This window comes from Chlorocebus sabaeus, chromosome 3 (genome assembly GCF_047675955.1).
Source record: "Chlorocebus sabaeus isolate Y175 chromosome 3, mChlSab1.0.hap1, whole genome shotgun sequence".
NCBI classification, from domain to species: domain Eukaryota; kingdom Metazoa; phylum Chordata; class Mammalia; order Primates; family Cercopithecidae; genus Chlorocebus; species Chlorocebus sabaeus.
In genome coordinates this window covers 78,010,802-78,031,674 of record NC_132906.1, presented here as the reverse complement: position 1 = coordinate 78,031,674, position 20,873 = coordinate 78,010,802, and the positions used below count along the sequence as shown (strand labels likewise).

Sequence of the window (20,873 nt, the reverse complement as noted above, 5' to 3'; positions counted from 1 at the left end):
AGTTCAAGATTGTGAGAGACGATCCATCATGTAGACATACAGTGGCTCTCTGTACCTGCCGTCATTGGCTGAAGCTCCAGACTGAGGAAAAGCAGGTGTTTATTATAACTCAGATTGTACAAACTCTCTAGACAAACTGCTGGAACTGCTGCAGCATGGCTTAGGGTCCTAACTGTGCAAAACACTCTTTTTATCAATCAGAACATTCCAAGAACTTAGTTACCAGGACCCAGTCAAGAGACAGTTGTGTAAACAGACCCTTCTTGGGAATATCCAAGGTGTGAGCAACCCAAGCCTGTTGAGTTAACCCTTTCACACACACACACACACACATTTAATATGTGATTCTTCATACATGTGCACATGTATAGGTGTATGCACGTGTATTAGGCCATTCTTACATTGCTGTAAAGAAATACCTGAGACTGGGTAATTCATAAAGAAAAGAAGTTTAATTGACTTACAGTTCTGCAGGGTTTATAGGAAGCATGGTGCCAACATCTGTTTGGCTTCTGGGGAGGCCTCAGGAAGCTTTTATTCACAGCAGAGGGCAGAGAGGGAGCAGGTATCTCATATGGCATGGCAAGAAAAGGAGTGAGAGAGAATGTTGGAGGGTAGGTGCCAGGTCTTGCTAGAACTCACATCACAAAGACAACACCAAGACATGAGGGATCTGCCCCCATGACCCAACGCGTCCTACCAGGCCCTACCTCTGGCATTGGGGATTACAATTCAACATGAGATTTGGGTGGGGACAAGTATCCAAATTATATCAGCACATATACATATATGTCAGAACTATTAATCCCTTTGTATACTTAGCACAGTTATAGTTTTACATTTATCCTGTGATGCTGTTATATCTGTTTTTTATTAGACTATATATGAAGTTCTTGAAGGTAGACATTTGTTTCATTTTTTTTTCCATCATTATGTCCCTGGTTTTAGTAGGTACTCAATAAATATAAATATTCCCTAAATGAATAAGTATCTATCTGGAAACAGCAAAAAACATCATTTTTAATGATGAAACTCTGGAAGCATTATAGTTACAACATGATCAATGTAATTATCCTTATGACTTAATATTATTATAAAAGGAGTAACTATTAGAAATGAGAATAAAAGTGTTGCATGACAAGATTGTATAACTGAAACTCCTCAAAGCTACTGTAGTTAATTAAAAGCTTTAATAAAATGGGTTTGAAATGACATGATAAAGATCAAAAGCTTTTCTTTCAAAATCTATTTGGAAGATAATGATTTATTCACAATAACATAAAAATGTAAATACCCTAATAATGACCACTATGAAATAATATATCATCTCACTACCTATTAATAAAAACTAGAATTTAACTGAGGAAGTGTAAATCGGCATATCCTTTAAAAAAAGTGATGCCTGGCCAGGCGCGCTGGCTCATGCCTGTAATCCCAGCAGTTTGGGAGGCTGAGGCGGGTGGATCACAAGGTCAGGAGATTGAGACCATGCTGGCCAGCATGGTGAAACTCCGTCTCTACTAAAAAGTACAAAAATTAGCCAGGTGTGGTGGCACGTGCCTATAGTCCCAGCTACTTGGGAGGCGGAGGCAGGAAAATCACTTGAACCTGAGAGGTGGAGGTTGCAGTGAGCCAAGGTCGCACTACTGCACTCCAGCCTGCGCGACAGAGTGAGACTCTGTCTCCAAAAAAACAAAAAAACAAAAAAACAAAAACGGCCGAGCGCGGTGGCTCAAGCCTGTAATCCCAGCATTTTGGGAGGACAAGGTGGGTGAATCACGAGGTCAGGAGATCAAGACCATCCTGGCCAAAATAGTGAAACCCTGTCTCTACTGAAAATACAAAAATTAACTGGGTGTGGTGGTGCGTGCCTGTAGTCCCAGCTACTCGGGAGGCTGAGGCAGGAGAATATGTTGAACCTGGGAGGCAGAGGTTGCAGTGAGCTGAGATGGCACCACTGCACTCCATCCTGGTGACAGAGCAAGACTCCATCTCAAACAAAACAAAACAAAACAAAAAAAACGTTATGCCTGTGGTGCCCTTATAATGATACATAGTATCTAGTAATTTCACTACTGGAAACTATCATAAAGAAATAGTGGGAGATGGAAAAAAAAACTTTACACCCAAAGATATGATTATCACTACATATTTTGAAAACAAAATAGAAATTAGTTATCTAACAGAGAAGTGTTATAAATTTTATATTCGCATAGTTGAGTATTATTGACATGAAAATTATGTTTATAAATATGACAAGATAATGATTCTGTTAAGTAAATATACAGAATCATGTCATGTAAAAATAGGGGCAGAATATCAGAAGGAAATATATCAAAATTTAAGGCATTAATGGGTGATGTGATTTAATGGGTAGTTTTAATTTTTTTCATCATGTTCTTCTGTGAATTCCCAACTTTTAACCATGAGTATATATTATTTACATGATCATAAGAAAAGAGTTTTTTGTTTTTTTAAATTGATACACAATATTTTACATATTAGATTCATGTGATATTTTCTTACATATGTAAAATGTGTAATGATCAAATCAGTGTATTTGGGGTATCTGTCACTAGCAGTATTTATCATTTCTGTGTATTGGGAACATTTCAAGTCCTTTTCTCTAGCTACTTTGAATTATGTAATATATTGCTGCTAACTATAGTCACCCTACTTTGCTATTGAATAGTAGAATTTATCCCTTCTATCTAACTGTATAGATAACTGTTTTTTTTTTTTTTTTTTTTGAGACGGAGTCTTGCTCTGTCGCCCGGGCTGGAGTGCAGTGGCCGGATCTCAGCTCACTGCAAGCTCCGCCTCCCGGGTTTACGCCATTCTCCTGCCTCAGCCTCCCGAGTAGCGAGGACTACAGGCGCCCGCCACCTCGCCCGGCTAGTTTTTTGTGTTTTTAGTAGAGACGGGGTTTCACCGTGTTAGCCAGGATGGTCTCGATCTCCTGACCTCGTGATCCGCCCGTCTCGGCCTCCCAAAGTGCTGGGATTGCAGGCTTGAGCCACCGCGCCCGGCCTAGATAACTGTTTATACCTATTGACTGACCTCTCTTCATCAACCCCTCCTGCCAGCACGCCCTTCCCAGCCTCTGGTATCTATCATTCTACTCTAACTCCATGAGGTCAATATTTTTAGTCCTCGCTTATGAGTGAGAACATGGGATATTGGTCTTTCTGTGTCTGGCTTATTTCAGTTAACACAGTGACCTCCAGTTTCATCTATGTTGCTGCAAATGACATTTCATTCTTTTCTATGGCCAAATAATACTCCATTGTGAATATATACCACATATTCTTTATCCATTCATCTGTTGATAGACACTTACATTGATTATATGTTTGCTATTGTGAATAGTGCTATAATAAACATGCAAGTGCAAGTATCTCTTTGAGATGCTGATTTCTTTTCCTTTCAATAAATACCTCATAATGGGATTGCTGGATTGGATGGTAGTTCAGTTTTTAGATTTTTGAGAAATCTCTGTAGTGTTTTCCATTGTGGTTATACTAGCCTACATTCCCAGTAACTGTCTATAAGAGTTTCTTTTTTCCGCATCCTCACCAACATCTGTTATTCTTTTATCTTTTTAATGATAGCCATTCTAACTGGGGTAAAATGATATTCCATGTCGCTTTTATTTACATTTATGTAATAATTAGTGATGTTGAACATTATTTATATACTTGTTGGCCATTTGTATAATTTCTTATGAGAAATGTCTATTCAGATTTTTTGCCCCTTTAAAAATCAGATTGTTTATTTTACTGTTGAGTTGTTCAACTCCCTTGTATATTCTTGATATTAGTTCCTGTAGGATGAATAGTTTGCAGATATTTTCTCCCATCAAACAGGCTTGCTCTTCACTCTGTTGATTTTTTTTCCTTTGCTGTGCAGAAGCTTTTTCCTATTTGTCTGTTTTTACTTCTGTTGTCTGTGTTTTTTTGAGGTCTTAGCCATAACATCTTTACCTATTAGACCAATGTCCAAAAGTGTTTGCCTTATGTTTTCTTCTGGCAGTTTTACACTTTGGGGTACGTTTAAGCCTTTAATCCATCTGAGTTGATTTCTGTGCATGATAAGTGATGGTGATGTAGCTTCATTATTCTGCATATGGATATCAAATTTTCCCAGAACCATGTATTCAAGAGGGTGTCCTTCCCAAATGTATGTTCTCGGCACCTTTATCAAAAATCAGTTGGCTATAAATACATGAATTTATTCCTGGATTCTCTATTCTCTTCCATTGGTCTGTGTGTCTGTCTTTATATCAATACCATGCTGTTTTGGTTACTGTAACTATATTTTCAGATCAGGTGGTGTGATGAATCCAGTTTTGGCTTTGGATATTCAGGCTCTTTTTTGGTTCTATACGAATTTTAGGATTTTTTTTTCTATCTTTGTGAAAAATGACGATATCTTAATAGAGATTGCATTGAATCTATAGATTGCTTTGGGCAGTATCATCATTTTAATGTTTATCTGAACCATGAGCATGGGATGTTTTTCCATTTGTTTGTGTCTTTTTCAGTTTCTTTCAATCAGTGTTTTGTAGTTTTTCTTGTACAGATCTTTTACCTCCTTGGTTAAATTAATTCCTAAGTATTTTTTGCAGCTCTTGTAAATGGGATTACCCTTTTGATATCTTTTTTGGCTATTTCATTATTGGTGTATAGAAACACTACTGATTTTTTGTGTGCTGATTTTACATCCTGCACCTTTATTGAATTTATCAGTTTTGAGAATTTTCTGGTGGAGTCCTCGGTTTTTCTAGATATACAATCATGTTGTGTGCAAAAAGGTACAGTTTAACTTCCTCTTTTCCAATTTGCATGCGTTTATTTGTTTCTCTTGCCTGATGGCTCTGGTTAGGACTTGCAGTACTACATTGAATAGGAGTGGTGAAAGTGGGCATCCTTGTCTTGTTGCAGTTCTTAGACTATTTCAGCTTTTCCACAGTGCATGTGATGTTAGCTGTGTGTTTGTCATTTCTAGTCTTTATATTATGCTAAGGTATACTCCTTTGGTGCCTAGTTTGTTTAGAGTTTTTAATCATGAATGAATGTTGAATTTAACCAAATCCTTCTTCTGCATCTATTAATAGGATATGGTTTTTTCCTTCTATTGATGTGATGTATCACAATTATTGATTTGTGTATATTGAACCATCCTTGCATCTCTGGGGTAAATCCCACTTGATCGTGGTGTATTATCTTTTTGATATGCTTTTGGATTTGGCTTGCTAGTATTTTGTTGAGAATTTGTGCATGTGTTCGTCAGTGATATGGTTTAGCTGTGTCCCCACTCAAATTTCATCTTGAATTCTCATGTGTTGTGGGAGGGACCCAGTGGGAGGTGACTGAATCATGGGGGCAGTTCTTTCTGTGCTGTTCTCATGATAGTGAATAAGTCTTATGAGATCTGATGGTTTTATAAGGGAGAATTTCCCTGAGCAAACTCTATTTTTGCTTGCTGCTATCCATATAAGATGTGACTTGCTCCTCCATGCCTCCCGCCATGATCGTGAGGCCTCCCCAGTCATGTGGAACTGTAAGTCCTTTGAACCCTTTTTCCTGTATAAATTACCCAGTCTCGGGTATGTCTTTATCAGCAGCATGAAAACAGACTAATACAATCAGGAATATTGGCCTGTGGTTTTCCTTTATTGTTGTTTCCTCATCTGGTTTTGGTATCAGGGTAATGCTGGTTTCATAGAATGTGAGTTAGTGAGAATTCTCTCCTCTTCATTTTTTTTGGGGAATAATTTGAGGAGAATTTATGTTCTTTTTTGAAAGTTTGGTAGAATTAGGCAGTAAAGCCGTCTAGTCCTGGACTCTTCTTTGTTGGGAGACTTTTTATTACTGATTGATGCTTATTACTCATTATTGGTTTGTTCAGGTTTTCTATTTCTTCTTAATTCAGTCTTGGTGTGTTGTATGTGTCCAGGAATTTATCCATTTCCTCCAAGGTTTCCAGTTTGTTAGTGTATAGTTTTCTGTAATAGTCTCTGATTATCTTTTTTGTTTATATGATATCAGTGTGCTTGTTTCTGACTTTTTTGCAGGTCTTCTCTGTCATGGTTAGTCTTTCAAGTGGTTTATCTTTTCAAAAAACAAACTTTTCATTTTGTTGATCCTTTGTATTTTTTCTTTAGTATCAATTTCATTTAGTTCTGCTCTGATCTTATTTATTTTTTCTACCAATTTGGGGTTTGTTCTTGCTTTTCTAGTTCCTGCATCATTAAATTGTTTATTTGAATCTTTCTCCTTTTTGATATAAGAGCTTATTGCTACAAACTTTGTTATTAGCACTGTCTTTGCTGTATCCCACAGGTTTTAGTATGTTGTGTTTACATTTTCATTTGTTTCAAGACATTTTTTTTATTTCCTTCTTCATGTCTTCCTTGACCCAGTATTTATTCAGGAGCATGTTGTTTAATTTCCATGTGTTTCTATTGCTTCCAAAGTTTCTCTTGTTATTGATTTGTAGTTTTTTTCCATTGTTGGTCTGAAAAATACTTGATATAATTTCAATTTCTAAAAATTTCAGACTTGTTTTTGTGTCCTAACATATGGTGTATCCTGGAGGATATTCCATTCGCTGGTAAGAAGAATGTGTATTTTGTAGCTATTGGATGAAATATTGGGTAAATTTCTAAAGTCCATTTCATCAAATGTGCATTTTAAATCCAGTGGTTCTTTTCAATTTTCCTTCTACGTAATGCTGAGAGTAGGGTGTTGAAGGTTCCAGCTATTATTGTATTGGAGTCTCTCTCTCTCTCTCTCTCTCTAGCTGTAATAATGTTTGCATTATATATGTAGGTACTCCAGTGTTGGGTGCATATATGTTTAGGAGTGTTTTACCTTCTTGATGAATTTATCCGTTTATCATTATATAATGACCATCTTTGTCCTTTTGTTTTTGACCTAAAGTTTTATCTGATAAAAATATAGCTATTCCTGCTTGTTTTTGGTTTCCATTTGCATGGAATATCCTTTTCCATTCCTTTACTTTCAGTTTATATATCTCTTTACAAGCGAGATGAGTTTCTTTTAGGCAGTATATGGATGGGTCATGTTTTTAAATCCCTTCAGCTAGTCTGTATCTTCTAAGTGTAAAGTTTAATTCATTTACATTCAAGGTTATTATTGATATGTGAGGACTATTTCTGTCATTTTATTAGTTGATTTCTGTTTATTTTGTGTGTTCTCTGTTCATTTCTCTCTCTCTCTCTCTCTCTCTCTCTCTCTCTCTCTCTCTGTCTCTGTCTCTGTTTTTAACAATCGTGTCTTGTTAGTTTTCTGTATTGGTAACATTTGAATCTTTTCTCTGACTTCAGTGGTTTGTTCTACTAGTGGTATTTATGTTTTAGGAAGGTAGATACCATTCTTTGACTTCTGGTTATATGACTCCTTTAAGCATTTCTTGCAGGGCTGGTCTAGTGGTGAGGAATTCCCTCAGCTTTTGCTTGTCCGGGAAATACTTTATTTCTCCTTCATTTATGAAGGATAACTTTGCTGGGTATAGCATCCTCCACTGGCAGGCATTTTCTTACAGGACTTTAAATATATCATGCGATTTTCTCCTGGCCTGTAAGGTTTCTGTGGAGAAATGTGCTGTTAATCTGATGGGTGTTCCCACCAGATACTTTTCACTTGCTGTTTATAGAAATCTCTCTTTTTCTTTAACTTTTGACAGTTTGACTATAATTTGCCATGGACAAAACCTTTTGGAATTGTATCTATTTGGGAATCTCTGTGCCTCCTGTATCTGGATGTGTAAATCTCATTAGACTTGGGAAGTCTTCATCTGTTATTTCATTAAATAGGTTTTCTAATACTTTAAAAAAATCTTCTGGGACAGCAAAATTAAAATATTTGATCACTTTGTGGTGTCTTATATGTCACATAGGCTTTGTTTATTCTTTCTGTGTGTGTATTTTTATTTGACTGGGATATTTCAAAAGTCTTGCCTTAAAATTCTGAGATTCTTCTACTTGATCTAGTCTGCTGTTGAAGCTTTTCAATACATTTTACATTTCATTCAGTGAATTTTCTGTTTGGTTCTGGTAAATTTCTCACTTCCTGAATTGTTTTTCTGATTTTTTTTGTATTGTTTTAAAGTATTCTCTTATAGTTCTCTGAGCTTAATTTCTATATATTGAATTGTTTTCCTGGGATTTCATAAATGTCTTCTAGATTGGGATCTGTTGCTGGAGAATTATTGTGTTTCTTTGGAGGCTGCTTGTTTATGTTCCTGTGTCCTTACTTTGACATCTATGCGTCTGGTGTAACAGTTAATTATTCCATTTTTTAAAATTTCCGTTGTTAGGGGAAGACTTTTTCCTCACCATATATCTATGGTGTTGGTTGCATAGGACACTTTTTGGTATTGATTCTGAATATATGCAGTAGGGTAATCTCTGTATAATTTCTTCATCTGCAAACAGCATCAGTGGTGTCTCTGTTTCCTAGGTGGCTTATAGCACAGTTACTAGTGGAGGCTGTGATGAAGTTTTGCTGAAATGTGGGACACCAGCTGGGCCAGACTTAGGGCCCTACAGTTGGCAATGGTGGGCTAACCCTTGGCCCCCAGGGTAGGGTACACTGTTAAGCAGGTGCAGGGAGGTTGATTCTTGGGCCTCTAGATGACTTGCTTGGGTGCTGGGAATGACAGTGGTAGGTAGGTTCTTGAGCACCTGCGCAGTGGTTGTGGCATGGGCAATGGCAGTATCAGTGGTGGGACAATTCTCTAGGACCTAAGGGTTCATGCCGGTGTTGGCCGTAGCTGTGATGGGCTGGGTCAGCCATTGCCCAGGCCCTGACATGATGGTAGTGGCAGGTTGGGTGGGCATGACACTGGGAGGTGTGCTCAGATGCCAATGGTAATGGATTGGGCTGGGCGATCCCCAGGCCTGGACAGTATGCTCAGGTACTGGGGGTGATAGAACGAGGCAAGATGGTTCTTAGGCCCCATGTTAGTACATTCAGGCTCTGGCTATGGTTGGTGGGCAGCAGGGAAGCGGGATGATCCACCAGCAACAGGTGGAATGCTCAGGTAGAGGCAGCAGCAGCTGTGCTGTTGTTCTGCTGCTGGGGAGCGTGGAGTCACTTTTAGTAGGAGCAATTGGAGGCAGGTGGCTAGGGCATGCTTTGCTCATCCTGTGTCCCCACTTCCCCCACAAAACACACACACACACACACATACACACAGTTTGCAGCAAATGGAATTTGTCCTTAGGTGCATGAAAATGTGTGAATGTCCCTCTGCTGGGGAGGCAGTATGACTGCCAGTGGCTTCTGCCTTGGCCCTAGCGGGGAATGTCATTGGGACCCCAGAGATATGGAGATGCAGGGACTGTTAGGCCCCAGGGCAGGACACAGTCTGTGGGAGCTGGGCTCTCAAAATGATGTCATACTGCAGTGACTTAGAACTCAGGGGTTTGTGGGACTGGGTATGAGCTCCCTCTCTGGATCAGTGGCATTTTGCAATCTCCAGGTAGCTCCCTCTGTTAGTCTCAGAGCTCATAAGGGTCAAGGGGCTTTTCCATGGTTAGGATGGTAGGAGTCTGTAGTGGAAATGTGGACTGCTGTGGGTCTCTCACACTTTCCTTGCATTAAGGAACCTCTCTAGGCTTCCAGCCCATCCCAGCCTAGCAGTCTGCCTTATTTCCCTCTCCTTTCTTGCTTTTGGTTTTTCCTGTCACTTCTCTGGTGAATTCCAGTGTTCTCCCTTAGATGATCTATTCGAAGTATGATTATCTACTTCCTATATTGGTTCCTCTCCATGGAAGAGGCAAGCAGCACATACATCTATTTAGCCATCTTGAAGCCCCTTCTAAAAAAAAAAGTTTTTAAGCTGAAAAAAAATCTCTGAAATTTTTGCTAGTTGTTTTATATACAAATGTAAGGGATTCCCTCTGAAGTATTCAGTTATTATAGTTAATTTTGTCTTACCTGGAAAACCTTCCTGCTCATAAATTTATCTGCCTTGGGCCGAGCATGGTGGCTCACGCCTGTAATCCCAGCAGTTTAGGAGGTCGAGGAGGGCAGATCACGAGGTCAGGAGATGGAGACCCTCCTGGCTAACATGGTGAAACCCCGTCTCTACTAAAAATACAAAAAATTAGCCTGGTGTGGTGGCAGGCACCTGTAGTTCCAGCTACTCCGGAGGCTGAGGCAGGAGAATGGCATGAACCCAGGAGGCGGAGCTTGCAGTTAGCCAAGGTCACACCACTGCACTCCAGCCTGGGCGACAGAGCAAGACTCCGTCTTAAAAAAAAAAAAAAAAAAAAAAAAAAGATTGTGTGCCTTCTCAGAGCCAAAGGACTATAGCAGCCCCAAGGAAACGCCATATTCCCTGAACATCAGAAACCTCAGATTCAGGATAAATAACGAATTACTAATTAGTTATCATTTGTGTTTTCTAGAACACGAAGTAATTTGTTATAGATGTTTGTTACTGTTTTCTACCACTCTATAGACCGTATTCTTTCATTGGCTAGATTTTACTTTTACTTTGTCTTTAATCTCAATAGCAGATGTCTTTTCTAAAAATGTTATGTGAGAAAAACTAATGACCTTGTAAGTAATCTTAATACTTGTGTCTGATATTTAAGAATTTGTGTTTTTTAGCTTTTGTAGAAAAGAATGCTAAGAGAGAGTCACACAGAAAATTAGGGCAGTAATTGTCAAGGCTATTCTAGACATAGTAAACAGACCTGTAAAGAAACCTTCCAATTCTCTTTGTAAAATAATATGCTAGCTTGCTTCTGAGGTTGGAAGTGAAGGACAGTCACTCTGTGTGTGGAGGAGCAGTTGGACTTTCAAGCCCTTATGCTGCTCCCATTGACCCCACACTGTTCAGAGTCTCATTTCCCTGAGTTGTCTCGGATTCTGGCAAGCTTTCAGATATCAGTCTCAGATGGTGTACCTCCCTTCTCTGCCACCCTGCTGCTTTCAGCAGACTATCTCTTCATAAGCGCTGATAAGACTGGTAATTTGTCAAGATTACCACAGGCCCCAAACCCCAGGAATTCCAGTCCATAAGCAGTATAGCTGGTTTTGGAAGCCACCCTCCATAAAGGTTGTGGTCCCACGAGATTGTCACAAAGTAGTTTTCAGGTAAGATACACGTGGCATAAAATTTGCTCTTTTGACCCTTCAGTGGCATTAAGTACATTCACAGTGTTGTACAACCATCACCACTATTTATTTTCAGAACTTTTTCATTATACCAAACATAACTCTGTACACGGTAAACAATAAATCCCCATACCCTTCTTCCTGAAGCCTCTGGTAAGCTTTGTCTACGTTCTGTCTCTATTAATTTGCCTATTGATACTTCATGTAAGTGGAATTATACAATATTCTTCTGTGTCTGGCTAACTTCATTTAGCATGATGTTTTCAGGGTTCAGCCATGTTGTAGCATGTATCAGAATTTTGTTCCTTTTTAAGACTGAATAATATTTCATTGAATGTATATACCGCAGTTTGTTTATCCATTCATCTGTTGATGGGCATTTACACTGCTGCTAACTTTTAGCTATTGTGAATAATGCTGTGCTGTGAACTTTGGTGTGCAAGTACCTATATGAATCTCTGCTTTCAGTTCTTGTGAGTATATACCTAGAAGTAGAATTGCTGAATCCTATGGTATTTCTGTGTCTTTTTTTTATAAACTGCCAAACTTTTTTTCACAGCTGTCGCATCATTCATCGTTCCCACTGTCAGTTCACAAGTGTTCACATTTATCCACGATCCTCACCAATTCTTGTTATTTTCTGGTTTTGGTAATTGCCATCCTAATGAGTGTGAACTGCTATCTCATTGTGGTTCTGATTACGTTTCCTTAATGATTAGTGATGTTGAGCATTGATTCATAATACCTGTTGGCCATTTGTATATCTTCTCTAGAGGAATATCTATTCAAGTCCTTTGCCCATTTTTAATTGGGTTCTTTGTTTTTTGTTGAGTTGTAGGAGACCTTTATATATTCTGGATATTTCTTATCAGATATATGATTTTCAAATATTCCCATTCTGTAGGTTGCCTTTTGACTCTGTTAGTAGTGTCCTTTGATGTACAACAAAATTTTAATTTTTGTGAATTTCACCTTTTTTTGGTTACCTTTGCTTGGCACCCTTGGCAGATATCAATCGATCATAAATGCAGATTTATTTCTGGGCTCTCTATTCCATTGATCTGTATGTCTGTCCTTATTCTAGTACCGCATTATTTTGATTACTGTAGCTTTATAGTCAGTTTTGAAATCAAGAGGTGTGAGTTCTCCAATTTTGTACTTCTTTATCAAGATTGTTTTAGTTTGTTGTTAAATTTTATTTCCTGCTCTATTTTGTAATTGCCTTTTACTAACAACAGTGGCTTAAATTTATTGAGCACTGAGTGCCGGATACTGTGTTCAGCATTTAAAATGAATTATATCATTTTATTTGCACAGCAACCCTATTAGAAAGGTATTGATGGCATCCCCATCATACAGATGAAGAAACTGAGACACTAAAAGGTTATTTGAATGCATGCTCTTAACTGTGACATCATACTACTTAGTTACATTTACTGCATCTGTTTAAACATTTCCTAAAGTTCAAATGAAATATCACTTTATAGACTTTATCTTAAAATGAAGAAGTGTGCACAAAAAATGAACAATAATATGCAGCAACCCTGGTTGAGCACTTTGAAAACTGAAAGCTAGGGAGGCTTGACCCTCTAACCAACCCCTCTACTGCCCCTGTGTACCTGGTCGAGGGAAGGAGTGTGGGGCTAAACTCTGAGCACATTTCTCCTGGCCATGTCCCATGTGTGCCCTGCCTGATAAGAGGAAGGGTTATATCCTTTTATAATTTGTCCTGCAGAGAGGGAACACCTTTATTCATTTTGTATATGCAGAAGTATTACTGTTTTGCAACTAACAGAAAAGAAGCTTATGAGTAGCAACAACCTACACCCAGGTACCACTTGATTTGCATAAGGATCCTATCTAGATTCTTAAGCTTGCATTTCCCACTCTCACTAGGTTTCTGTTTTGTTTCATTTTTTACCTTTTTGCCCTATTGCAACTTTTCTGGAAACTGATCTACCTATTTACCAGGTGCAAGTAACTTGTAAAAAATGATGTGCAGATGTACCATAGCCTGGTGGACACAGACTTTAGGCCTGCCTGAGATCTATTCCTATAATTCATTCTGCTTCAAGATTCATAATTAACAATAGGAACATAGTGTTTTGACTTTTTAAAACATTTTGTTGAATCTAGAGCAGAAAACAATACAAATACCAATCGTGGTTATTATGATAGCAGCTTGTCCTACCTGAAGGATCAGTGCTATAACCGCATAAACAAACCAAAGTAGTTCACATTTCTTAAGTAATTTAGTGATTTGTTCTTTATGCCCTCTACTTTCTTGTAAGACATCAGGCATAGACAACTGTTACACATTACAAGCTGAGTGTCCCTTATCCGAAATGCTTGGGACCAGAAGGGTTTCAGATTTCAATTTTTTTGATTTTGGAATATTTGCATATATGTGTAGATGAAGTGTCAAATTCTGTAAAATATTTGAAGAGATTCATTCGGAGCCAAATATGAGTGACTAGTGACCTGTGACGCAGCCCTCAGGAGATCCTGAAAACGTGGGAGGTGGTCAAGCTACAACTTGGTTTTATACATTTTAGGGAGACATAAGACATCAATTGATACATGTAAGATGTACATTGGTTTGGTACATCTGGAAAGGCAGGAAAACTGTAAGCAGGGGCTTGAAGACTCCAGGTTATAGGCAGATTCAAAGATTTTCTAGTTGGCAGTTGGCTGAGTTGTTGTCTGGAATCAATAGAAAGGAATGTCTGGGTTAGGATAAGGGATAGTGGAGACTGAGGTTTTATCATGCAGATGAAGCCTTCAGGTGGCAGGCTTCAGAAAGAATAGATTGTAAATGTTTCTAATCAGACTTACAGTGTCTGTTCTATCAGTCTTAAGATCTGCTTTAATGTTAATGCTGGTCAGCTGTGTCTGAATTCCAACAGGAAGGAGGGAATACTGAGGCATATCTGACTCCCGCTTCCCATCATGGCCTGAGCTAGTTTTTCAGGTTAACTTTGGAATGCCCTTGCCAAAAGGAGGAGTCCATTCAGATTGTTGTGGGGCATAGAATTTTATTTTTGGTTTACATACATAATGAGATACCTTGGAAAAGGGACCCAAGTGTAAGCATGAAAGTTACTTGTTTTATGTATGCCGTATGCCCATAACCTGAAGGTAATTTTAGACATTTTTAAAAATTATCTGTATGAAACTAAGTTTGTGTACTTGAGCCATCAGAAAACAAAGGTATCAGGTGTGGAATTTTCTACTTGGAGCATTATGTGAGCACTCAAAAAATTTCAGATTTTGGAACGTTCTGAATATTCAGATTAGGGATGCTCAACCTGTAGTATATTTGGCTTATCTCTGAAACATTTCCTTTGGAGCATCCTGCTTAGGGACTCTCACAAACACTAAAAGTTCTTTTTAACTATAGTAACTGTTTTCTTTTAGATGATAAAATAATCAGCACATGGTCCCTGGCAGCCTTTCCTTCAAACTGACCTCTTTATTCTTTAAACACTACCCCCTTCTGACAAGATGTCTTATAGATCATCTTGATTCTTTTTTCTCCAAATGTGGAACTGCCTATTCACCAAGTTTTTTCTGTAGAAAATAGTGCTAATGACCAAAATCTGGGCATTAGATGTGCACTTCATATTGTTTCACATAAAATATTCAGAGTAGAAAAGAGTGAAGACAGAGCAAGAAAAAATTTTCTTCTTTTAAAAGGGCATATATTTATGTTGGTAGTTCTAATTAACCTTTATTTCATCTGTTTAAACCAGTTTCCCCCTTTTCTATTGAAAATAGGCCACAAAAACTTAGAAACTTATAGACTTAAAAACTTAGAAACCTTTAGAAACTTAGAGACCTATAGACTTAGAAACTTAGAAACCTTTAGACTTTTAGACTTAGAAACTTATAGACTTAGAAACTTAGAGACTTAGAGACTTAGAAACTTAGAAGCTTAGAAAAGCCACACCAGGTGGCCATCTAAAAGCACCCGCCCAATGACCAGGTGGCCATCTAAAAGCACCCGCCCAATGACCAGGTGGCCATCTAAAGCACCCGCCCGATGTCCGTGTGGCTATCTAAAACACCCACCCAAATTCCTGGAACTCAAACAGCAGGACAAGTCCGGGAAATACCCCGCGCGGGTTCAAACCAGGTTCAAACCAACTAATCAGAGTAAGACACCCTGCTCAGGCCATAACCTGCTCCAATCATCTTGCGCCTCAAGCTTTGTGAGTTTCTGTGGTTTTTGCCTTTATAAACTGTCTGTACTAGGCATTCGGGGTCCTGTGGCCAACTTCGGACATAGGACCCTAGCGCGCTAGCAATAAATCTCTCCGCTGTGACTTCCGTGTCGAGTGGTCTCTCGCGACGACCCCTGCCCAGGAAGGAATCTAAAAACTAGGTTCCAACACTATTATATGATCTTACTCAATGTGTTCAAATTACAGTTTTGATCCTCCCTTCTGCACTCCCACCAAAGTTAAAAGGCTCTTCTTCTTTTGTAACTCTTGGCACTAGTGCCCTGATACTGCATTCAAAGTATGCAGGTTCTGACTGTCTCCCTTGTCAACATCATTTGCCCTTCAACTCTCTGAAAAGAAAAATACATTGCAAAATTTTTCTTAAGGAATACTAAAGTATGTGATGCACACATAGATTTCCATAAACTTAGACAGTAGCATGAAGGGAACAAAGACAGATTCAAGGTTTTCTGGATTTAACCAAAACTCTCCTTTCGTTTTGCACTTTGTTGGTAACAGTGTCATTTATCTTTTATCACAGCCAGCTTTAGTGTTGAAATTTCACATATAATGTGTTCATTCACTGTTGTAGCAGCCAACTTTTTAAAAGCCAATTTAAAATGACAGAAAATATACCCAAAGTAATGTTAAGAATCATAATCATAAGAGATCTTTAAAATTTTAAAAACTTAAAGTATAATAATTTCTTTAGGTACATACTGTCCTAACGTTGTCTCATTCAGTAAGAGTCACTCTATAAAAGACATCATGACATTTGGACCATAGAATATTTTCATTATCGTTTTTGTATAGTTGTCTTACATGTAGATACCCTGCCCTACATATTTACTACTAAGTTGTAGACATTCTTGATCAATCTCCAGAGGTTTTCTTTTCCACATGAGCATGTTTAGCTGCAAACAGTAGACTTGGTGACAATAATACAATTTTAGGGTGAATTAAAACATGTCAGTCTCCTAATCTCATAAGCTATGATTTTCATATTATCTTTATAGAAGGGAAAAAACCCACAAACTCACCTTTTCCTTGTGGCTTGGTAAATAGGTGTCAGTAAGATCATAGATGTAAAATATAGTTGACCTTCCATATCCAAGGGTTCCACATTCCTGGATTCAACTAACCATGGAATGAAAATATTCAAAAAAAGAAAAACAATAAAAAATACAAATTTTAAAACAATGTAAAAACTATTTACATAGCATTTACATTGTATTAGGCATTATATGTAATCTAGAGATGATTTAAGGTATATGGGAGGATGTGAGTAGGTTCTATGCAAATACTATGCCATTTTATGTTAGAGACTTGACTATTCTTAGATTTTGGTATCCTCGGGGAGTCCTGGAACCTATCCCCCCACAGATACTAGGGGATGGGTATATCTGTTGCCAAAATCTTATCAGGATGACCACGGATAATGCTTTCATCTTGGACCCCAGCAAAGCCTGGGGCCATTATATCTTTGTTTTTTTTTTTATAAATTTCTTTTTTTCTTGTTTTTTTTCCTGTGGTTTTTCAGAGATAGCCCTCACCAAGTGCTAGAGCATTATTTCTCAAACTATCCATAGTAAGAGAATAACATTTTTCCCCTAACCTGTCACCAATGAATATGTTGTCCTACTCCTATGACTAATTTTTTTTTTTTTTTTTTTTGAGACAAAGTCTTGCTCTATTGCCTAGGCTGGAGTACAATGGTGCAATCTCGGCTCACCACAACCTCCACCTCCCGGGTTCAAGCAATTCTCCCGCCTCAGCTTCCTGAGTAGTTGGCACTACAGGCATGTGCTACCATGCCTGGCTAATTTTTGTATTTTTGGTAGAGACGGGGTTTCACTATGTTGGCCAGGCTGGTCTCAAACTCCTGACTTCATGATCCACCCATCTCAGCCTCCCAAAGTGCTGTAATATGTATCTTGTACTACATGTGGCACACCACAGGAGATTGGTGAACCCCAAGCTGGCCTATACCATGTTCAGTGAAATGAGACAGATACATGCTCAGATGTCGTGGCCATGTCAAATTACTGCAAGTTTTTGAATACTTAATCTCAGTTTCTGTACTTACAGGTTATTAACAGTCTTCAGACCATGAGTTTAGTTGCACTGTAGTTGAGAGTCTCATTTTGTCTATCTAGGCACACTTGCTTTTAGTCAGGAAAAGTGGCACTGCTTGAAGGCTCTGTATGATTCTGAGCTCCATTGGGAATGGGAGTTTTGATTGCCCTTTCCAAAGAGCTGCCAGATTCTCACCCTCAGCCTTCTTTGGGTCAAGATAAGGCCTGTTTCCCTGTGGGACTAGACTCCTCTGCACCTATAGCTTCCTTTCTCTTTTCTTCCTCAGACTGAGTAAGCTCATTTACTTACCTTCAAATTCATTAATTCTGTCTTCTATCTGTTCAGATATGCTGTTGAGCTCCTCTCATTAATTTATTTCAGTTATACTTTTGAATTCTAGAATTTTTATTTGGTTCTTTTTATAATTTTTATCTATTGATTTGTCTTTATGCCTTCTTTTATTTAGACATTGTTTCTTTTAGCTATTGGAACATATACCCTAAATTCCTCTGTTTTATTCATCCATCTGTGTGTGTCTCTTAATTCTGTCACCTTTTCTCTAAAGCCACTGTCTCTGACTTAGTTCAGTCCACAAGAAACTCATACCTGGATTATCTGGATTACTGTAGAAGCCTCCTAATTTCTTTAAGTATTATTTGCTCCAGTCTTTCTCTCCTTTTCTCTTGGATTTTTAGTTACCTATATGCTAGATCTTTTTCATATATTCCTAATCTCTCTCACACTTTGTTTGGTTTGTTTGTTCTTTTCTTTATACTTCAGTTACTATAACAGTTGATCTATTATCCAGTTTACTAATCCCTGTCTCTTCTGTGTACAGTCTGCAATTAAACCCACCCAATAAGTTCTTAGAGTTCTTAATTACAAATATTATATTTTAAAATTCTTAAATATCTCCTTGATTCTTTTTTAATAGATTTTGGTTCCGTCAAAATTTTTCTTTTTATGAATTTTTGTGCTTTTTAAAAAATATATTGATGATAGTTATTTTAAAGTCCTTGTCTAAGTAATCTTTGGGGTTTTTTATTGTCTTTTTTTTCCCCTGTTGGATTTCAGTATTTGGTCCTTTTCTCTTTGCTTTACTTTTTTTTTTTTTTTTAAATGAGAGCCCGAAGTTGATGAAAAGCTGTGGAAGCAAAGAGCTAAGGTTTGTTCTGGTAGCCTGAGTGCCAGGTGCTCACTTGCTTCTGTTGAGGCTTGTTTTTAGGCTTTGTGAATGCTCTTTTATTTTTGTGTCTTTCTTATAGGATCTGGCCTTACTGGGTCTCAAATGAAAGTCCACAGTGTATAGTACTTGAACTTTGGTCTCTTTTTTCTCAATACTATCTTATAGCTGTGGTTTCAACCTCTCCGTTTCTCTTTCCTTCTGGCTTTTGTAGAGGTGTTATCATATATATATATGTGCACATTAAGGGTTAGCAAATGAGAGGAATTTGTATGGATAATTTTCTGGTTTCCTGCAGTTTCCTTCTCTCCTACCCTCTCACCCTGCATCCTGCCCTCAAATCTCAGCACTTTGGTGGCCCGTGCTTTGACTTCTGCTTTCCAACTCAGTATTCCTCCAGGATGCAATCTGGGGACCCAGGGATGAAGTTTAGGTGAATGTGGCGCTTGCTGCTTATGCTTCCTGCTTTCGAGGACCATAACGCCTCACTTCTTGATTGATGGTTCCTTCCCCCACCACATGCCTCCAAACAGCAGTTTGTATGTTTTCTCCAGCTTGTATAGCTGATTAGAACTTGATTTCTAAGATGTTGATTTTATAATTTAATTTTTATAAGCCGTTTTATTTTCCTTATATCCAAGCCTTTAAATTGAGAGGGGAGGTGGAGAGGGCCTCATTTACTGCTGATAATTAAGATACATATTCATCTGTCTTAAGTGGTTTATGGAGAATAATTTTAATACAATTTTATGTTGGGATATGAAAAACAAACACAAGTGGAAGGAATTGTTTTTGAGAGAAGGCTTAATGTGAAAGTCTAAACAAGTATAAAATTGTTGCACATAATGTATTCCATAATTTAGAGAATATTAAACTAGCTTCTGTATTTAATCAGAAATACAGAAAATTCTATGTATATTTTTGTCACTTGATATATTAAAAATCTGGCTTTGAAAATGATTTCAGTGTTAATACAGCTTTCACAAATGTCTGGATTCTTTTCTAGTGGATTAATGACTTGGAAAATGATGATTTATATATTACATGGCCTACCAGTTGCCAGAAACTTCTGAAGCCAGTATCTCCTGGAAGTATTCCTTCCATAAGACGCAATTTTCATAATTTGGTGAGTTTTATATTTTGATTATACATATATATCTTATAAAGATATCAGCATTCTTTTTGAATTATCCTTCTGTCAATGAATAGGCATCTGAATTGTAAGGAAATAAGTATTTGCCTAATGCAGCTGAAAATAGATTTAGAAACTTAGAAACCTTTAGAAACTTAGAGACCTATAGATTTAGAAACTTAGAAACCTTTAGACTTTTAGACTTAGAAACTTAGAGACTTAGAGACTTAGAAACTTAGAAGCTTAGAAAAGCCACACCAGGTGGCTATCTAAAAGCACCCACCCAATGACCAGGTGGCCATCTAAAGCACCCGCCCGATGTCCGTGTGGCTATCTAAGACACCCACCCAAATTCCTGGAACTCAAACAGAAGAACAAGTCCGGGAAATACCCCGCGCGGGTTCAAACCAGGTTCAAACCAACCAATCAGAGTAAGACACCTTGCTCAGGCCATAACCTGCTCCAATCATCTTGCGCCTCAAGCTTTGTGAATCTTTGTGGTTTTTGCTTTTATAAACTGTCTGTACTAGGCATTCGGGGTCCTGTGGCCAACTTCGGACATAGGACCCTAGCGCGCTAGCAATAAATCTCTCCGCTGTGACTTCCATGTCGAGTGGTCTCTCGCGGCGACCCCTGCCCAGGAAGGAATCTAAAAACTAGGTTCCAACACAGCTAGCTTAGGTGGCTTGGCTGACTGGGTATCAACAACTAGCAGTGTCACTGTATTAGTCCGTTCCCATGCTGCTAATAAAGACATACCTGAAACTGGGTAATTTATAAAGGAAAGAGGTTTAATTGACTCCCCAGCATGGCTTAGGAGGCCTCAGGAAACTTACAGTCATGGCAGAAAGGGAAGCAAACGTGCTTCTTCACGTGGTGGCAGGAAGGAGAAGTATGAGTAAAAGGGGAAAGCCCCTGATAAACCATCAGATCTCATGAGACCTCACTATCACAAGAACAGCGTAGAGGCAACTGCCTCCATGATTTAATTACCTCTCACTGGGTCCCTCCCATGGCACATGGGGATTATGAGAACTACAATTCAATATGAGATTTGAGTGGGCACACAGTCAAACCATGTTAGTCACATGTTCTGCCTGTTA

At 38.3% G+C, this 20,873-nt stretch overlaps 1 protein-coding gene across 4 annotated transcripts in view; it reads left to right on the top strand.

The window, feature by feature from the left end:
• UGGT2 (UDP-glucose glycoprotein glucosyltransferase 2) overlaps positions 1 to 20,873 on the top strand; it is a 228,616-nt gene that overhangs the window by 75,221 nt on the left and 132,522 nt on the right. For all 4 annotated transcript variants that reach the window (XR_005243747.2, XM_038007821.2, XM_007960706.3 and 1 more), the window contains exon 13: positions 19,645 to 19,764. Coding sequence is in view for 3 of the 4 variants with exons in the window: in XM_038007821.2 (XP_037863749.2) it covers positions 19,645 to 19,764 (120 nt within the window). In the remaining variant the exon portion in view is untranslated. The remainder of the gene's footprint in view (positions 1 to 19,644; positions 19,765 to 20,873) is intronic.